Source organism: Ahaetulla prasina, chromosome 8, assembly GCF_028640845.1.
Source record: "Ahaetulla prasina isolate Xishuangbanna chromosome 8, ASM2864084v1, whole genome shotgun sequence".
In the NCBI taxonomy this organism is placed as follows: Eukaryota; Metazoa; Chordata; class Lepidosauria; order Squamata; family Colubridae; genus Ahaetulla; species Ahaetulla prasina.
The window spans coordinates 74,279,551-74,295,897 of record NC_080546.1 but is presented as its reverse complement, the minus strand read 5'-3'; the positions used below and the strand labels follow the sequence as shown (position 1 = coordinate 74,295,897).

General features: G+C 35.8%; 1 protein-coding gene across 2 annotated transcripts in view; it reads left to right on the top strand.

Moving 5' to 3' along the window:
- The window catches only part of SPOCK3 (SPARC (osteonectin), cwcv and kazal like domains proteoglycan 3), a 147,821-nt gene that overhangs the window by 123,402 nt on the left and 8,072 nt on the right, over positions 1–16,347 (top strand). For both annotated transcript variants that reach the window (XM_058193570.1, XM_058193571.1), the window contains 2 exons: positions 5,268–5,489; positions 12,267–12,329. In XM_058193570.1, coding sequence (XP_058049553.1) covers positions 5,268–5,489; positions 12,267–12,329 — 285 coding nt within the window. The remainder of the gene's footprint in view (positions 1–5,267; positions 5,490–12,266; positions 12,330–16,347) is intronic.

Sequence of the window (16,347 nt, the reverse complement as noted above, 5' to 3'; positions counted from 1 at the left end):
TTGCATTAGTTATAAATTAATTGTATATTATTTTTTTGTGGGATTGCAATGGTACACATATAATTGCAATCAATGAATTGCATTATAATTCAGTAGTATCAGCAGTAGTAGTGATAATGAGTACACACAGGATCCAGGTTTATATTATTCTATAGGAATATAGAGGAAAGGGAATATTTGAACATGATATCAAATGGTAGAATTGAGCAGACTATTTCTCTAATTACAGTTCCAAACTTATTTATTTCTTTTTATTAAGAAAATATATCTGGCTGCCCAATTCACTCTCGGTGTTGCTAACAAGGATAGAACAAAATGAAAAACCTAAGCTGTCTTCATATCTCTCACTATTTTAAAAATAATCATGACCACCTTTTTCTAAACAAGCCATATTATATAGACTAGGAGGGACACGGTGGCTCAGTGGCTAAGACACTGAGCTTGTCAATCGAAAGGTCGGCAGTTCAGCGGTTCGAATCCCTAGTGCTGCATAATGGAGTGAGCTCCCATTACTTGTCCCAGCTTCTGCCAACCTAGCAGTTTGAAAGCACATAAAAATGCAAGTAGAAAAATAGGGACCACCTTTGGTGGGAGGGTAACAGCGTTCTGTGCGCCTTTGGCATTTAGTCATGCCGGCCACATGACCACGGAGACGTCTTCGGTCAGCGCTGGCTGAAGAGATGGAGAAATTTGAGGCTAATGAAATATGTAGACCAAGTTTCAAAGCAATATTTTGATTCAACCCCTTTCATGGATTGCTACATTGTAATGGTGAAGAAGATGGTTCAATGATGGCATGAGTTCTAATGTTGAGAATGTAGACTCCCCCTACCCTGAAAATTTCATCCAAAATTGTGGTGACTCATGGATAAGGAACTAAACTCTCCACAAGGAAACAACAATCCAATCCAACATTCTTCCAAGAAAGGCAAGTGGATATTTATAACCATGACTGTAGTTACCATACTGGAAAATGAACCTCCAGATCAGAAATTTAAAGAACTTTGGAGAAGACTGGAAGGCAAATCCGCTCTTTATTATTGAATATAATAAAAATTAAAACTGCTTGCGTTTTTACTGATTATCTGCATCTAAAGTTTAAGTTATACTAAGTGAGGAAAAATGATGTACCATGAAAGCCATTTTCATCGAAAACAAGCTTTATCAGTGTTGAGAATTGCAAATATTGATTATATATAATCAAATATTGATTATTTGTTATTATTTTGGAAATTTTAAAAACAAATATACAACAACCCCAATGCTCGGTAGCTGGAAAAACCCACATTAGCAACTTGTCTGATTTCAGGAGGGCAACCAAATTTATATATTTTGCATTTTCCTTGTATGCAATTGCCAAGCACTTTTTGGAGTTGTGTATATGATGAATTTCCTTTTTACTCCCTTGTTAGGACTGAGTTAGCAAAGCTTTTGTAAAGTTTGATGATATTTTACATAATGTAGATATCCTTTCTTCAGCTCATCTCTGTTTGTATTTTTTTCCTGCTACCTTTCTGTACCTTTGACTTAGAATTATGTATGGTTTTGTAATATGTTGTGAGCTTAGAAGAATCTATCAATTGCAGCAGAAAAAAAAAATAAAATAAAATAAAATAAAATAAAATAAAATAAAATAAAATAAAATAAAATAAAATAAAATAAAATAAAATAAAATAAAATAAAATAAAATAAAATCATTAAATAACTGATGCAAGAGGAGGGATAAAATGAAATATGTAGACCAAGTTTCAAAGCAATATTTTGATTCAACCCCTTTCATGGATTGCTACATTGTAATGGTGAAGAAGATGGTTCAATGATGGCATGAGTTCTAATGTTGAGAATGTAGACTCCCCCTACCCTGAAAATTTCATCCAAAATTGTGGTGACTCATGGATAAGGAACTAAACTCTCCACAAGGAAACAACAATCCAATCCAACATTCTTCCAAGAAAGGCAAGTGGATATTTATAACCATGACTGTAGTTACCATACTGGAAAATGAACCTCCAGATCAGAAATTTAAAGAACTTTGGAGAAGACTGGAAGGCAAATCCGCTCTTTATTATTGAATATAATAAAAATTAAAACTGCTTGCGTTTTTACTGATTATCTGCATCTAAAGTTTAAGTTATACTAAGTGAGGAAAAATGATGTACCATGAAAGCCATTTTCATCGAAAACAAGCTTTATCAGTGTTGAGAATTGCAAATATTGATTATATATAATCAAATATTGATTATATATAATCAAATATTGATTATATATAATCAAATATTGATTATTTGTTATTATTTTGGAAATTTTAAAAACAAATATACAACAACCCCAATGCTCGGTAGCTGGAAAAACCCACATTAGCAACTTGTCTGATTTCAGGAGGGCAACCAAATTTATATATTTTGCATTTTCCTTGTATGCAATTGCCAAGCACTTTTTGGAGTTGTGTATATGATGAATTTCCTTTTTACTCCCTTGTTAGGACTGAGTTAGCAAAGCTTTTGTAAAGTTTGATGATATTTTACATAATGTAGATATCCTTTCTTCAGCTCATCTCTGTTTGTATTTTTTTCCTGCTACCTTTCTGTACCTTTGACTTAGAATTATGTATGGTTTTGTAATATGTTGTGAGCTTAGAAGAATCTATCAATTGCAGCAGAAAAAAAATACCAGTCCATGAAAGTCCATCCTTTTGAAACATGACAAATTGATCCCAGCCTAATGAAAACCAGCTATCGTATACTTAGTTACGATTCTTTTTCACCCAAATTTCAAATACATTTTGGTTTAAATGTAGGCATTTTTCTCCTGATAAAAATAAGAGCTTCACACGTGCATGTCTTAATGATTGTTCTTTAATGTTTATTTTTATTCCTTAATCGCAGGCTATAAACAGTGCTGAGTAGCTAATCATTTTGTCTCTCTGACAGAAATAGGAGGCTGAGCATAAGACAAATGGGCTGCTATACATATACAAAATTGGTAAAAGGCCTATTCTATGACCAGACCACTACTGTTCCTTCCCCCCGTTCCGCATGCACTTTCAAAAACAACACAAAGAGCAAAATAGTTTAAATCTGGCCCATCAAGGTTTTTTCCCAAAGAGACATCTGTGTATTTTAACTTGCATTAGCTTATCTCAATGAAATATATGAAAAACTTACTTTTTTTAAAAAAAATTAATGATCTACTTTCCTTTTCAAATGCTTAGCTCAATAATATTTTTCATCCTGAAGAAAATCTCTGTTCTAACATAATCCAGAGCACATACAATATAAACTGAACATGAGAAAAAATGTAGGAAATGCTGCATACAAAACTTCCTATACATTCTTTTCTGAAATTCTGATGCATTTCTTATTAAAATTGTATTTCATATTTATTGTGTTTATCCTGTTTGTTAACAGTTTTTTTTAAGTTCATACAGGGATATGGGTGATTAAAAAAATATTTAGTTTTTGGCTTTGAAAAGAAACGACATAGAACCACCAGTAGTGGTATTCAGCCAGTTCGAACCAGTTCAGGCAAACCAGTAGTGGTGACCTGCGGGTAGTCCTGCCCACCCGCCCTGGCGCTATGCCGTCCTATTTAGCCACGTTTTCTAAGATGCACGTTTTCTAAGATGCACCTTTTGCCCCAAAAAGAGGGTGATAATCTGGGTGCGTTTATACTCGAATGTAGCTCCACCCAGCCTCTCAAACTGATGTTTCAGAGGCAGAAAAAACATATTTTTTCTGAAAGGAAGCTTCAGAAAAAAGCCTCAGAAACTAAACTTCAGAGGCTTTTTTCTGAAACAAAGTTTCAGAAGTTTCAGAGGCAGAAAAAACATATTTTTTCTGAAAGGAAGCTTCAGAAAAAAGCCTCAGAAACTAAACTTCAGAGGCTTTTTTCTGAAAGGAAGCTTCAGAAACAAAGCTTCAGAAACAAAGCTTCAGAAAAAAGCCTCAGAAACTAAACTTCAGAGGCTTTTTTCTGAAACAAAGTTTCAGAAGTTTCAGAGGCAGAAAAAACATATTTTTTCTGAAATTCTGATGCATTTCTTATTAAAATTGTATTTCATATTTATTGTGTTTATCCTGTTTGTTAACAGTTTTTTAAGTTCATACAGGGATATGGGTGATTAAAAAAATATTTAGTTTTTGGCTTTGAAAAGAAACGACATAGAACCACCAGTAGTGGTGACCTGCGGGTAGTCCTGCCCACCCGCCCTGGCGCTATGCCGTCCTATTTAGCCACGTTTTCTAAGATGCACGTTTTCTAAGATGCACCTGTGAGTAAAGTGCATGCACACATGCTCACATTTTCAGTGCATGGTAAACCAGTGGTAAAATTATGTGAAACCCACCTCTGAGAGCCACCTATTTATTATACATGCAACTTTGGGGTTTAACATCATCCCTATAGATCAATGTTAGTGAACCTGGTCCCTACCGCCCATTAGTGGGCATTCCAGCTTTCATGGTGGGTGGTAGGTATAAAAGGTTGACTGCCCCTGCTATAGATTAAAAAAATATTTAGTTTTTGGCTTTGAAAAGAAACGACATAGAACCACCAGTAGTGGTATTCAGCCAGTTCGAACCAGTTCAGGCAAACCAGTAGTGGTATTCAGCCAGTTCGAACCAGTTCAGGCAAACCAGTAGTGGTGACCTGCGGGTAGTCCTGCCCACCCGCCCTGGCGCTATGCCGTCCTATTTGCTTGGGCTGCTCTTGCCTTCTGGAAGCTCTTCTCATGCATTCATTAGGAACGGGCTCCTCTTGTTCCTCTGCCTCACTACTGTCAGCCTCTGGAGGCTATGGAGTCCGCACATCAATCCCCAATGGCCCTGGCCCCACTTCTGCCTCCGATGCAGAGCTCTCATCCGGGCCTTCCCCAGCCTCCAAGACTGGCCCACGCTCTTCCTTAGCCTCATCGCTGTCTGACTCCGTTGCCAGCTCCGCAGGCTGCTGACGGACCGCAACAGATACATGATAAATTGCGGAAACAAACAAATGATAAAATAATAACAGTAAAGCACCAGATCTACTTTGTAAAATTCCAAATGGATAACAGCAAACCACTAGAGCAAAGAACTAGTGTTGCTGCTATTTAGTAGCCCTTTCAAATTTTGCATCAACTAGTACCCTTGCTAAATGCCATTAGCACAGACTTGATCTAGTTTTATGGTATAAAACAGTTTCCATGAGAAAGGACACAATTGATTCTGTTGATATATGTGTCAGCTATGCTTGTATTAGTGAACTAATTGCTTGGTTTCTTTGCCTCTTAGGATTTGATACCAGCATTTTACCAATTTGCAAGGACTCTCTTGGCTGGATGTTTAACAGACTTGATACAAACTATGACCTACTTTTGGACCAATCAGAACTTGGAAGCATATATCTTGACAAGAATGAGCAGTGCACCAAGGCATTCTTCAATTCTTGTGACACTTACAAGGACAGTTTAATATCAAACAATGAATGGTGTTACTGTTTCCAAAGGCAGCAAGGTGAGCAATTAAAAAAGTACTCAAACAGTTGAACACTATGGAAAAATAGAAACAAATATGCCTTGTGGAGTTTAAGCTGGTTCTTGAAAATACACTGCAACAACAACAAAAGAGTTAAATACATACATACATACATGTCTGTCTGTCTGTCTGTCTTGGCATATTTGGGTCTTTTCCCGTGTAAGGTTGAGAGTATCTTGGGGACGTTTCGACGAGGTCTCACTCGTCATCTTCAGGCTGGTGCTTTCGGCTTTGTGCTTGTGCACAAGCACGAAGCCGAAAGCACCAGCCTGAAGATGACGAGTGGGACCTCGTTGAAACGTCGCCTAGATACTTTCAACCTTACACAGGAAAAGACCCGAATACACCAAGAGCTACATACCTATACCCGTGAAAGCCTATGAAAACATACACACACACACACACACACACACATTCTCCTATCCTAGATTAATTACAACAGTATAAGAACAAATTCCAAAAGGGTTACTCAAGGAATTAAACACAAAAGTGGTTTGTTGTTCAGTGAGTTCAAAACTCAAAATGCTTTAGATACCTTCTTACTCAGCCCATGGACATTACTATATATATAGTAGATATAGATATCATTGATACATATAGTCTTGAAATAATGATTAAAGTATGAAAGTAGAATATAAGGTTAATTATTGAACTAATTAAGCCACATCATGGCAAACCTATCTAAATATATTGAATAATCATCCTGTATTCCGTTGGTGCTTGTCAAGCCTGATCCATCTACAAGGTTACCCAAGAATTTTGGATATTCTCAAGTAGATTGTTACTTGCAAAGGACTTTTTACTTGCAAGTGAGCTCTTGGCTGCTTCTTTGTTGTCTTATTCAACCTACCAATATCACCACCTTTATGGTGCAGTAGTGATTTTTAAGCAGAAAATCAAGGATTAGGGAATGGTTCTGTCTTGAGTCTAAAACAACTCGCCACAGCCAACTTGTTGTAGACAACTTGCCACAGCCAACTCGCTATAGGACAATTTGCTACAGGACAAGAGTTAAACAAATATCAAAGAAATGATGGAATAAAATCATTAAATAACTGATGCAAGAGGAGGGATAAAATGAAATATGAATGCCAAAATTAAAATAACTTTTTAATTATTTTAAATAAATTGAATTGTTGAATTGTTCCATGACGAGTTGTCCTATGGCAAGTTGTTTTTTTTGTTTTGTTTTGTTTTTTACATTTATATCCCGCCCTTCTCCGAAGACTCAGGGCGGCTTACAGTGTATAAGGCAATAGTCTCATTCTATTTGTATATTTACAAAGTCAACTTATTGCCCCCCCCAACAATCTGGGTCCTCATTTTACCTACCTTATAAAGGATGGAAGGCTGAGTCAACCTTGGGCCTGGTGGGACTAGAACCTGCAGTAATTGCAGGCTGCTGTGTTCTAATAACAGGCTCCTTATAGCCTGAGCTATTACGGCCCTTCAGTTGTCCCATAGCAAGTTGTCCCATGGTGAGTTGGCCACAGCAAGTTGGCTGGGGTGAGTTTGTTACTGCAAGTAGGCAGCAGGAAGTTGTCCATTCAGTTTTGTCTTGTACTAGAGAGCTTAATAGACTTCCCTCTCCTATTCCTGGGGATTTATTCACAAAAAAATAAAATGGCAAATTATGTACAAAGAAGACACAATTTAGTCAAACACTGGTTTCAATGAATAATTCTCTCAATGGAAGTCAGAAGTTTGTGTACTTTTGTGTTTTCTTCTGGAACAGAGATATGTGACTAATGTTTTGCTTCTGCAGAATAGTTACTGTCAGTTTCAGCTAAATAAATATGCTCTGCTATTTTTCAGTACTGTTTTTCGAATACTTTAAATTGTCAGTTATTGTATAATATATATTTTTGACAGATTAGCATGTTTTAAAACTCTTCTGGTTGTTTGTCAAATTTTGTATAGTTTGGTTAAGCAAATGTATTTATGCATGCACATATATAAATATATGAAAAACTTACTTTTTTTAAAAAAAATTAATGATCTACTTTCCTTTTCAAATGCTTAGCTCAATAATATTTTTCATCCTGAAGAAAATCTCTGTTCTAACATAATCCAGAGCACATACAATATAAACTGAACATGAGAAAAAATGTAGGAAATGCTGCATACAAAACTTCCTATACATTCTTTTCTGAAATTCTGATGCATTTCTTATTAAAATTGTATTTCATATTTATTGTGTTTATCCTGTTTGTTAACAGTTTTTTTTAAGTTCATACAGGGATATGGGTGATTAAAAAAAAAACCCGCACAAGTTCAGATTTGAAACTCTTGATGTATGAAATATGCTCCTATTGTGGTTTGGGAATCTGTTCTCATTTCCTGATTACCATATTTTTTGGAGTATAAGATGCACCTTTTTGCCCCAAAAAAGAGGGTGATAATCTGGGTGCGTTTTATACTCCGAATGTAGCTCCACCCAGCCTCTCAAACTGATGTTTCAGAGGCTGAAAAAAGCTTCAGAAACAAAGCTTCAGAAAAAAAGCCTCTGAAAGGAAGCTTCAGAAACAAAAGCCTGCAAACAGAGCTTCAGAAAAAAAGCCTCAGAAACTAAACTTCAGAGGCTTTTTTTTCTGAAGCTCTGTTTCGGGGACTTTTAGAGGCAGAAAAAAACATATTTTTTTTCTGAAACAAAGTTTCAGAAGTTTCAGAGGCAGAAAAAAAAAGCCTCTGAAATTGGAGATTCATGAAAAAAAAGCAAAGTACACAACCAAGGGACCTGTTGCTAAAATTCACCTCAGGGAACAGCTGATTGGGAGTATTCCGGGAGGCCGATCCACGAGCCAATCAGCTTTTTTCTTATTTTCCTCCCCAAAAACTAAGTTGCGTCTTATGCTCTGGTGCGTCCCTCCTGGTCATTGCCAGGAGAGATGATTTATAATGTGTACCACAACACCAGTCTAGTTTAGGGGCATGTCCCAGGTCAGGGCACAATAGATCTTGCTTTAAAATGAATATCAAATGTATTCAATGCAATTGACTTGATTAATTTTAATATGATTTCAGAGAGAGAGTGAGGGAGGGAGACACATAAACAGAATAAATAAACCTACTAATTAACTTATACATTGTTAACTTATACATTGTTAAATAATTCTGTGTTTTCTTGCAGCTAGAGATCCTTTATTAAATTTTTATGTCTAGCAATTTCTTTTCAAGAAAAACAATGACCATATGTGTATTTTCAAATTTAATAATCTTTAGCAACTATTTGTTCAGAATAATAACCAGGTGTGTTTTATGAAATAGTCACCAAGTTGCTGCACTAATTATGGCATTAATTAGTTTTATATCTATAGAATTTTTAATAAAATGGCATGAATCAGAAAACAGCAACTGACCATATAAAAGCATTATATTTGCACAATGGGATGCGATCCATTTTAGCAGGCCAGCACCTACTGTACTTGCCTGCTAAAATTAAAACTCTTCTGGTTGTTTGTCAAATTTTGTATAGTTTGGTTAAGCAAATGTATTTATGCATGCACATATATAAATATATGAAAAACTTACTTTTTTAAAAAAAAATTAATGATCTACTTTCCTTTTCAAATGCTTAGCTCAATAATATTTTTCATCCTGAAGAAAATCTCTGTTCTAACATAATCCAGAGCACATACAATATAAACTGAACATGAGAAAAAATGTAGGAAATGCTGCATACAAAACTTCCTATACATTCTTTTCTGAAATTCTGATGCATTTCTTATTAAAATTGTATTTCATATTTATTGTGTTTATCCTGTTTGTTAACAGTTTTTTTTAAGTTCATACAGGGATATGGGTGATTAAAAAAAAAACCCGCACAAGTTCAGATTTGAAACTCTTGATGTATGAAATTGTGGTTTGGGAATCTGTTCTCATTTCCTGATTACCATATTTTTTGGAGTATAAGATGCACCTTTTTGCCCCAAAAAAGAGGGTGATAATCTGGGTGCGTTTTATACTCCGAATGTAGCTCCACCCAGCCTCTCAAACTGATGTTTCAGAGGCTGAAAAAAGCTTCAGAAACAAAGCTTCAGAAAAAAAGCCTCTGAAAGGAAGCTTCAGAAACAAAAGCCTGCAAACAGAGCTTCAGAAAAAAAGCCTCAGAAACTAAACTTCAGAGGCTTTTTTTTCTGAAGCTCTGTTTCGGGGACTTTTAGAGGCAGAAAAAAACATATTTTTTTTCTGAAACAAAGTTTCAGAAGTTTCAGAGGCAGAAAAAAAAAGCCTCTGAAATTGGAGATTCATGAAAAAAAAGCAAAGTACACAACCAAGGGACCTGTTGCTAAAATTCACCTCAGGGAACAGCTGATTGGGAGTATTCCGGGAGGCCGATCCACGAGCCAATCAGCTTTTTTCTTATTTTCCTCCCCAAAAACTAAGTTGCGTCTTATGCTCTGGTGCGTCCCTCCTGGTCATTGCCAGGAGAGATGATTTATAATGTGTACCACAACACCAGTCTAGTTTAGGGGCATGTCCCAGGTCAGGGCACAATAGATCTTGCTTTAAAATGAATATCAAATGTATTCAATGCAATTGACTTGATTAATTTTAATATGATTTCAGAGAGAGAGTGAGGGAGGGAGACACATAAACAGAATAAATAAACCTACTAATTAACTTATACATTGTTAACTTATACATTGTTAAATAATTCTGTGTTTTCTTGCAGCTAGAGATCCTTTATTAAATTTTTATGTCTAGCAATTTCTTTTCAAGAAAAACAATGACCATATGTGTATTTTCAAATTTAATAATCTTTAGCAACTATTTGTTCAGAATAATAACCAGGTGTGTTTTATGAAATAGTCACCAAGTTGCTGCACTAATTATGGCATTAATTAGTTTTATATCTATAGAATTTTTAATAATCTTTAGCAACTATTTGTTCAGAATAATAACCAGGTGTGTTTTATGAAATAGTCACCAAGTTGCTGCACTAATTATGGCATTAATTAGTTTTATATCTATAGAATTTTTAATAAAATGGCATGAATCAGAAAACAGCAACTGACCATATAAAAGCATTATATTTGCACAATGGGATGCGATACATTTTAGCAGGCCAGCATCTACTGTACTTGCCTGCTAAAATTAAAACTCTTATTTCAATCTTCTCGTTTTTTTTTCTTCTTGGAATTATGTATATATGTATGTAGGTAGGTAGGTCTTGGCATATTCGGGTCTTTTCCCGTGTAAGGTTGAGAGTATCTTGGTGACGTTTCGACAAGGTCTCACTCACCATCTCCGGCTGGTGCTTTCGGCAAGATACTCTCAACCTTATGGGAAAAGACCTGAATATGCCAAGACCTACATACCTATATCCATGAAAACCTACGAATATATATATATATGTTTTCTGAGGTTTTCGCGGGTGTTTGTATGTAGGTCTTGGCGTATTCGGGTCTTCTCCCATGTAAGGTTGAAAGTATCTTGGTGACGCTTCGACAAGGTCTCACTCGTCATCTTCAGGCTAGTGTTTACAGCGTGCTTAAAAGAAATTTTAGAATTTAAATTTCTTTTAGAAGCACGTTAAACACCTAGCCTGAAGATGATGAATGGGATTTCGTCGAAACGTCGCCAAGACACTTCCAATTTTACGTGGGAGAAAACCCAAATAATCAAAGACCTACTTATTATATTATATTATATTATATTATATTATATTATATTATATTATATTATTATTATATTATATTATATTATATTATATTATATTATATTATATTATTATATTATATTATATTATATTATATTAATCACAGAAGTGAGTACACCCCCTAACATTTTGTAAACATTTAAGTATATCTTTTCATGTGACAACACTGAAGAAATGACACTTGGCTACAGTGTAAAGTAGTGAGTATCCAGCTTGTATAACAGTATAAATGTGCTGTCGCCTCAAAATAGCGCAACACAGAGCCATTAATGTCTAAACTGCTGGCAACAAAAGTGAGTACACCCCTAAGTGATAATGTCCAAATGGGGCCCAAGTAGCCATTTCCCCTCCCTGCTTTACATTGTACTTTACTTTACATTGTACTTTACACTGTAGCCAAGTGTCATTTCTTCAGTCTTGTCACATGAAAACATATACTTAAATATTTGCAAAATGTAACGGGGTGTACTCACTTCTATGATATACTGTATAAATAAATAAAATATTTACTTATAGAAGTAATATGTAAGTAGCAGGGCAACCTCTACTTGTCATACTTTATTTAAAAGAACCTTCTTCAGTCCAGTGGTTCCAAATGTATCAGTAATTATGGAAAGACCCAAACTGGGAAAAGTTGTCCGATGACACTTCAGCGCACATCTGAATAAGCAGAGGCAGAATCAGAACACTTCTGTGGTCCAGTCTAGAAAAATGATTTGCAGACCAAGTTTAGTGATTTATCTTCTGGATAAGAAGTTTAAAATGACTTAAAATGAAAAGCTTTGGATGTGGTTATTTGGATTGGAAGGGAAAATTTTATTCTATGTTTGGTTTATGTATAACAATACCTTGTGATTGACCCGGGAAGCCGGGGGGGGGTGGGATTGAGGGGGGAAGGGGGTTTTTTTGGGAGGGAGGGGGGAAAAAGGGGGGAAATGTTTTTGTTTTTTAAAACTCTTTCCAAAAAAAAAAAGAAGAAGTTTAAAATGACAATCAAAACATTTTAAAATATTTGAAAGAAACTTATACATTGAGCAAAACTTTCTTCAGTTGTCAGACTTGGCTAAATTTTAACATGCTTGATGTTATTCTAGATCCACCTTGCCAGACATTGCTCAGCAACGTTCACAAACAGCAAGGGGAAAAGAAATTTCTAGGTAAGTTATACGTCATTTTTTGAAGCTTTTTTTTTTTTTTGCTTACACAATAAATAATCCTAGTGAAACTGAAATACAAAATTAACATGAATCCTAAAATAATGAACCAAAATTCTAGTAACAGAATGTATGAACACATTGAAAGCTATTAAAATTATTTCATTATCGGTTTGAAGGTAGTAAAAAAGGTAAAGGTGTCCCTGCGGGTCTTATTCCGCTAGTCGTAGCAGTGCTCATCTCCATTTCTTTTAAGCCATTCAGCCAGGGCTAAACATCCAAAGATGTTTCCATAGTCATGTGGCCAGCGTGACGTCATGCCACAGCACAAAACGTGAACCATTGAATGAAATACTGAATGCTGTCGCCTTTCCACTGAAGTGGTACCTATTTATCTACTTGCATTTACATGCTTTTGAACTGCCATACTGGCAGGAGTTGAGGCAAGCAATGGGAGCTCAGTCTGTCAAACTGCCGAAGCACAAACCTTCTCCCAAATCTTTTAAGCTACGGACCCACCGTGCCCCCCGCCCCCCGTTGAAGATAGTGCTGCTATTTTAAACTATTGTTAGAATGGCCATTTTACTTTTAAAACACTAAGACTAGGTAATACAGAAGTAAATACAAGTAAAACAACATTTTTGGGTAATTTTTATTAACTCTATTTTGCAAAGCTATGCTAATTAAAGGGTATATCTTTTTATTTTTATTGAAAATTGAAAGAATAACTGACAATTTTTTAAATAAAAGTAACATGGAATAAGGAGACTATGCTTTTGAGAAGGTTACAAAATGCTTCTTCACGTTGGCCAAAGAAGCAGTGAAATCACCGAGGAACTCTGGAGTTGAAGTCCACAAGTCTTAAAGGGACCAAGATTGGAGACCCCTGATCTAGTTTAATGCACCATGCCTTCTGCATTCTCAGACCCCTGATCTAGTTTAATGCACCATGCCTTCTGCATTCTCAGGTTTTGGTTATGATAGGCAGCATAGAATAGTACTACTCTGTTTCCCCGAAAATAAGAACCTGTCTTATATTTTTTTGAACCCTGAAATAAGCACTTATTTATTTATTTATTTATTTATTTTATTAGATTTTTATACCGCCCTTCTCCCGAAGGACTCAGGGCGGTGTACAGCCAAATAATAAAACCCCACAATATACACATTAAAACAGAAACTTAAAACCAAGCATATTACATAAATGGCTGAAATTTAAAACAATCAATTTAAAATCCTAAAATTCATAAATAACTCCAATTAAAATTTAATAAAGCTTTTAAGCCAGTCCCGCTTGAATAAATAAATGCGTTTTCAGCTCACGGCGAAAGGTCCGAAGATCAGGCAATTGGCGTAAACCAGGGGGAAGTTCGTTCCAAAGAGTAGGAGCTCCGACAGAGAAGGCCCTACCCTTGGGGGCAGTTGACATTGTTTGGCGGACGGCACCCTGAGAAGACCCTCTCTGTGTGAGCGTACGGGTTGGTGGGAGGCATAAGGTAACAGCAGGCGGTCCCGTAAGTACCCGGGCCCTAAGCCATGGAGCGCTTTAAAGGTGGTAACCAAAATCTAAAAGCGCACCCGAAAGACCACAGGAAGCCAGTGCAGGCTGCGCAGGAGTGGTATTACATGGGAGCAACGAGTGGCTCCCACTATTACCCGCGCAGCTGCATTATTGCCGTGCACTCAAAAGCCCAATTGGGCTTATTATCAGGGGATGTCTTATTTTGGGGGAAACAGGTTATTAAATTGGTAAATTCAGTATTTATTGAATCATGCAGTATGATAAGAAAAAAAGCAATACTAGGGCAATACTTTTGTTATAATAGCTTACAGATAAAAAAAATACCATACAACCTTTAACATCAATCAGACACACCTGCACATACGCAAGTTCCTTCAACTAGACACAAGAACAGTTTTTCCCCGAAGGCCATCACTCTGCTAAACAATTAATTTCCTCAATACTGTCAAACCATTTATTAAATCGGCACTACTATTAATCTTCTCATCGTTCCCATCACCAATCTCTTTCTATTTATGACTGTATGACTGTAACTTTGTTGCTGGTAATCCTTATGATTTATATTGATATATTGACCATCATTTGTGTTGTAAATGTTGTACCTTGATGAAGGTATCTTTTCTTTTATGTACACTGAGAGCATATGCACCAAGACAAATTTCTTGTGTGTCCAATCACACTTGGCCAATAAAATTCTATTCTATTCTATTCTACTGTGTATAGAATAGAATTTATATTGATAAATTCCATATATATACATACATACATATATATCTATATCTATCTATATCTATATCTATATCTATATTATATATATCTATATCTATCTATCTATCTATCTATCTATCTATCTATATATATATATATATATCTATATTATATAAAATTCCAAATGGATAACAGCAAACCACTAGAGCAAAGAACTAGTGTTGCTGCTATTTAGTAGCCCTTTCAAATTTTGCATCAACTAGTACCCTTGCTAAATGCCATTAGCACAGACTTGATACAAACTATGACCTACTTTTGGACCAATCAGAACTTGGAAGCATATATCTTGACAAGAATGAGCAGTGCACCAAGGCATTCTTCAATTCTTGTGACACTTACAAAGACAGTTTAATATCAAACAATGAATGGTGTTACTGTTTCCAAAGGCAGCAAGGTGAGCAATTAAAAAAGTACTCAAACAGTTGAACACTATGGAAAAATAGAAACAAATATGCCTTGTGGAGTTTAAGCTGGTTCTTGAAAATACACTGCAACAACAACAAAAGAGTTAAATACATACATACATGTCTGTCTGTCTTAGCATATTTGGGTCTTTTCCATGTAAGGTTGAGAGTATCTTGGGGACGTTTGACGAGGTCTCACTCGTCATCTTCAGGCTGGTGCTGGCTTTGTGCTTGTGCACAAGCAAAGCACCAGCCTGAAGATGACGAGTGGGACCTCATTGAAACGTCGCCTAGATACTTTCAACCTTACACAGGAAAAGACCCGAATACACCAAGAGCTACATACCTATACCCGTGAAAGCCTATGAAAACACACACACACACACACACACACACACACACACACACACACATTCTCCTATCCTAGATTAATTACAACAGTATAAGAACAAATTCCAAAAGGATAACAGCAAACCACTAGAGCAAAGAACTAGTGTTGCTGCTATTTAGTAGCCCTTTCAAATTTTGCATCAACTAGTACCCTTGCTAAATGCCATTAGCACAGACTTGATCTAGTTTTATGGTATAAAACAGTTTCCATGAGAAAGGACACAATTGATTCTGTTGATATATGTGTCAGCTATGCTTGTATTAGTGAACTAATTGCTTGGTTTCTTTGCCTCTTAGGATTTGATACCAGCATTTTACCAATTTGCAAGGACTCTCTTGGCTGGATGTTTAACAGACTTGATCTAGTTTTATGGTATAAAACAGTTTCCATGAGAAAGGACACAATTGATTCTGTTGATATATGTGTCAGCTATGCTTGTATTAGTGAACTAATTGCTTGGTTTCTTTGCCTCTTAGGATTTGATACCAGCATTTTACCAATTTGCAAGGACTCTCTTGGCTGGATGTTTAACAGACTTGATCTAGTTTTATGGTATAAAACAGTTTCCATGAGAAAGGACACAATTGATTCTGTTGATATATGTGTCAGCTATGCTTGTATTAGTGAACTAATTGCTTGGTTTCTTTGCCTCTTAGGATTTGATACCAGCATTTTACCAATTTGCAAGGACTCTCTTGGCTGGATGTTTAACAGACTTGATACAAACTATGACCTACTTTTGGACCAATCAGAACTTGGAAGCATATATCTTGACAAGAATGAGCAGTGCACCAAGGCATTCTTCAATTCTTGTGACACTTACAAAGACAGTTTAATATCAAACAATGAATGGTGTTACTGTTTCCAAAGGCAGCAAGGTGAGCAATTAAAAAAGTACTCAAACAGTTGAACACTATGGAAAAATAGAAACAAATA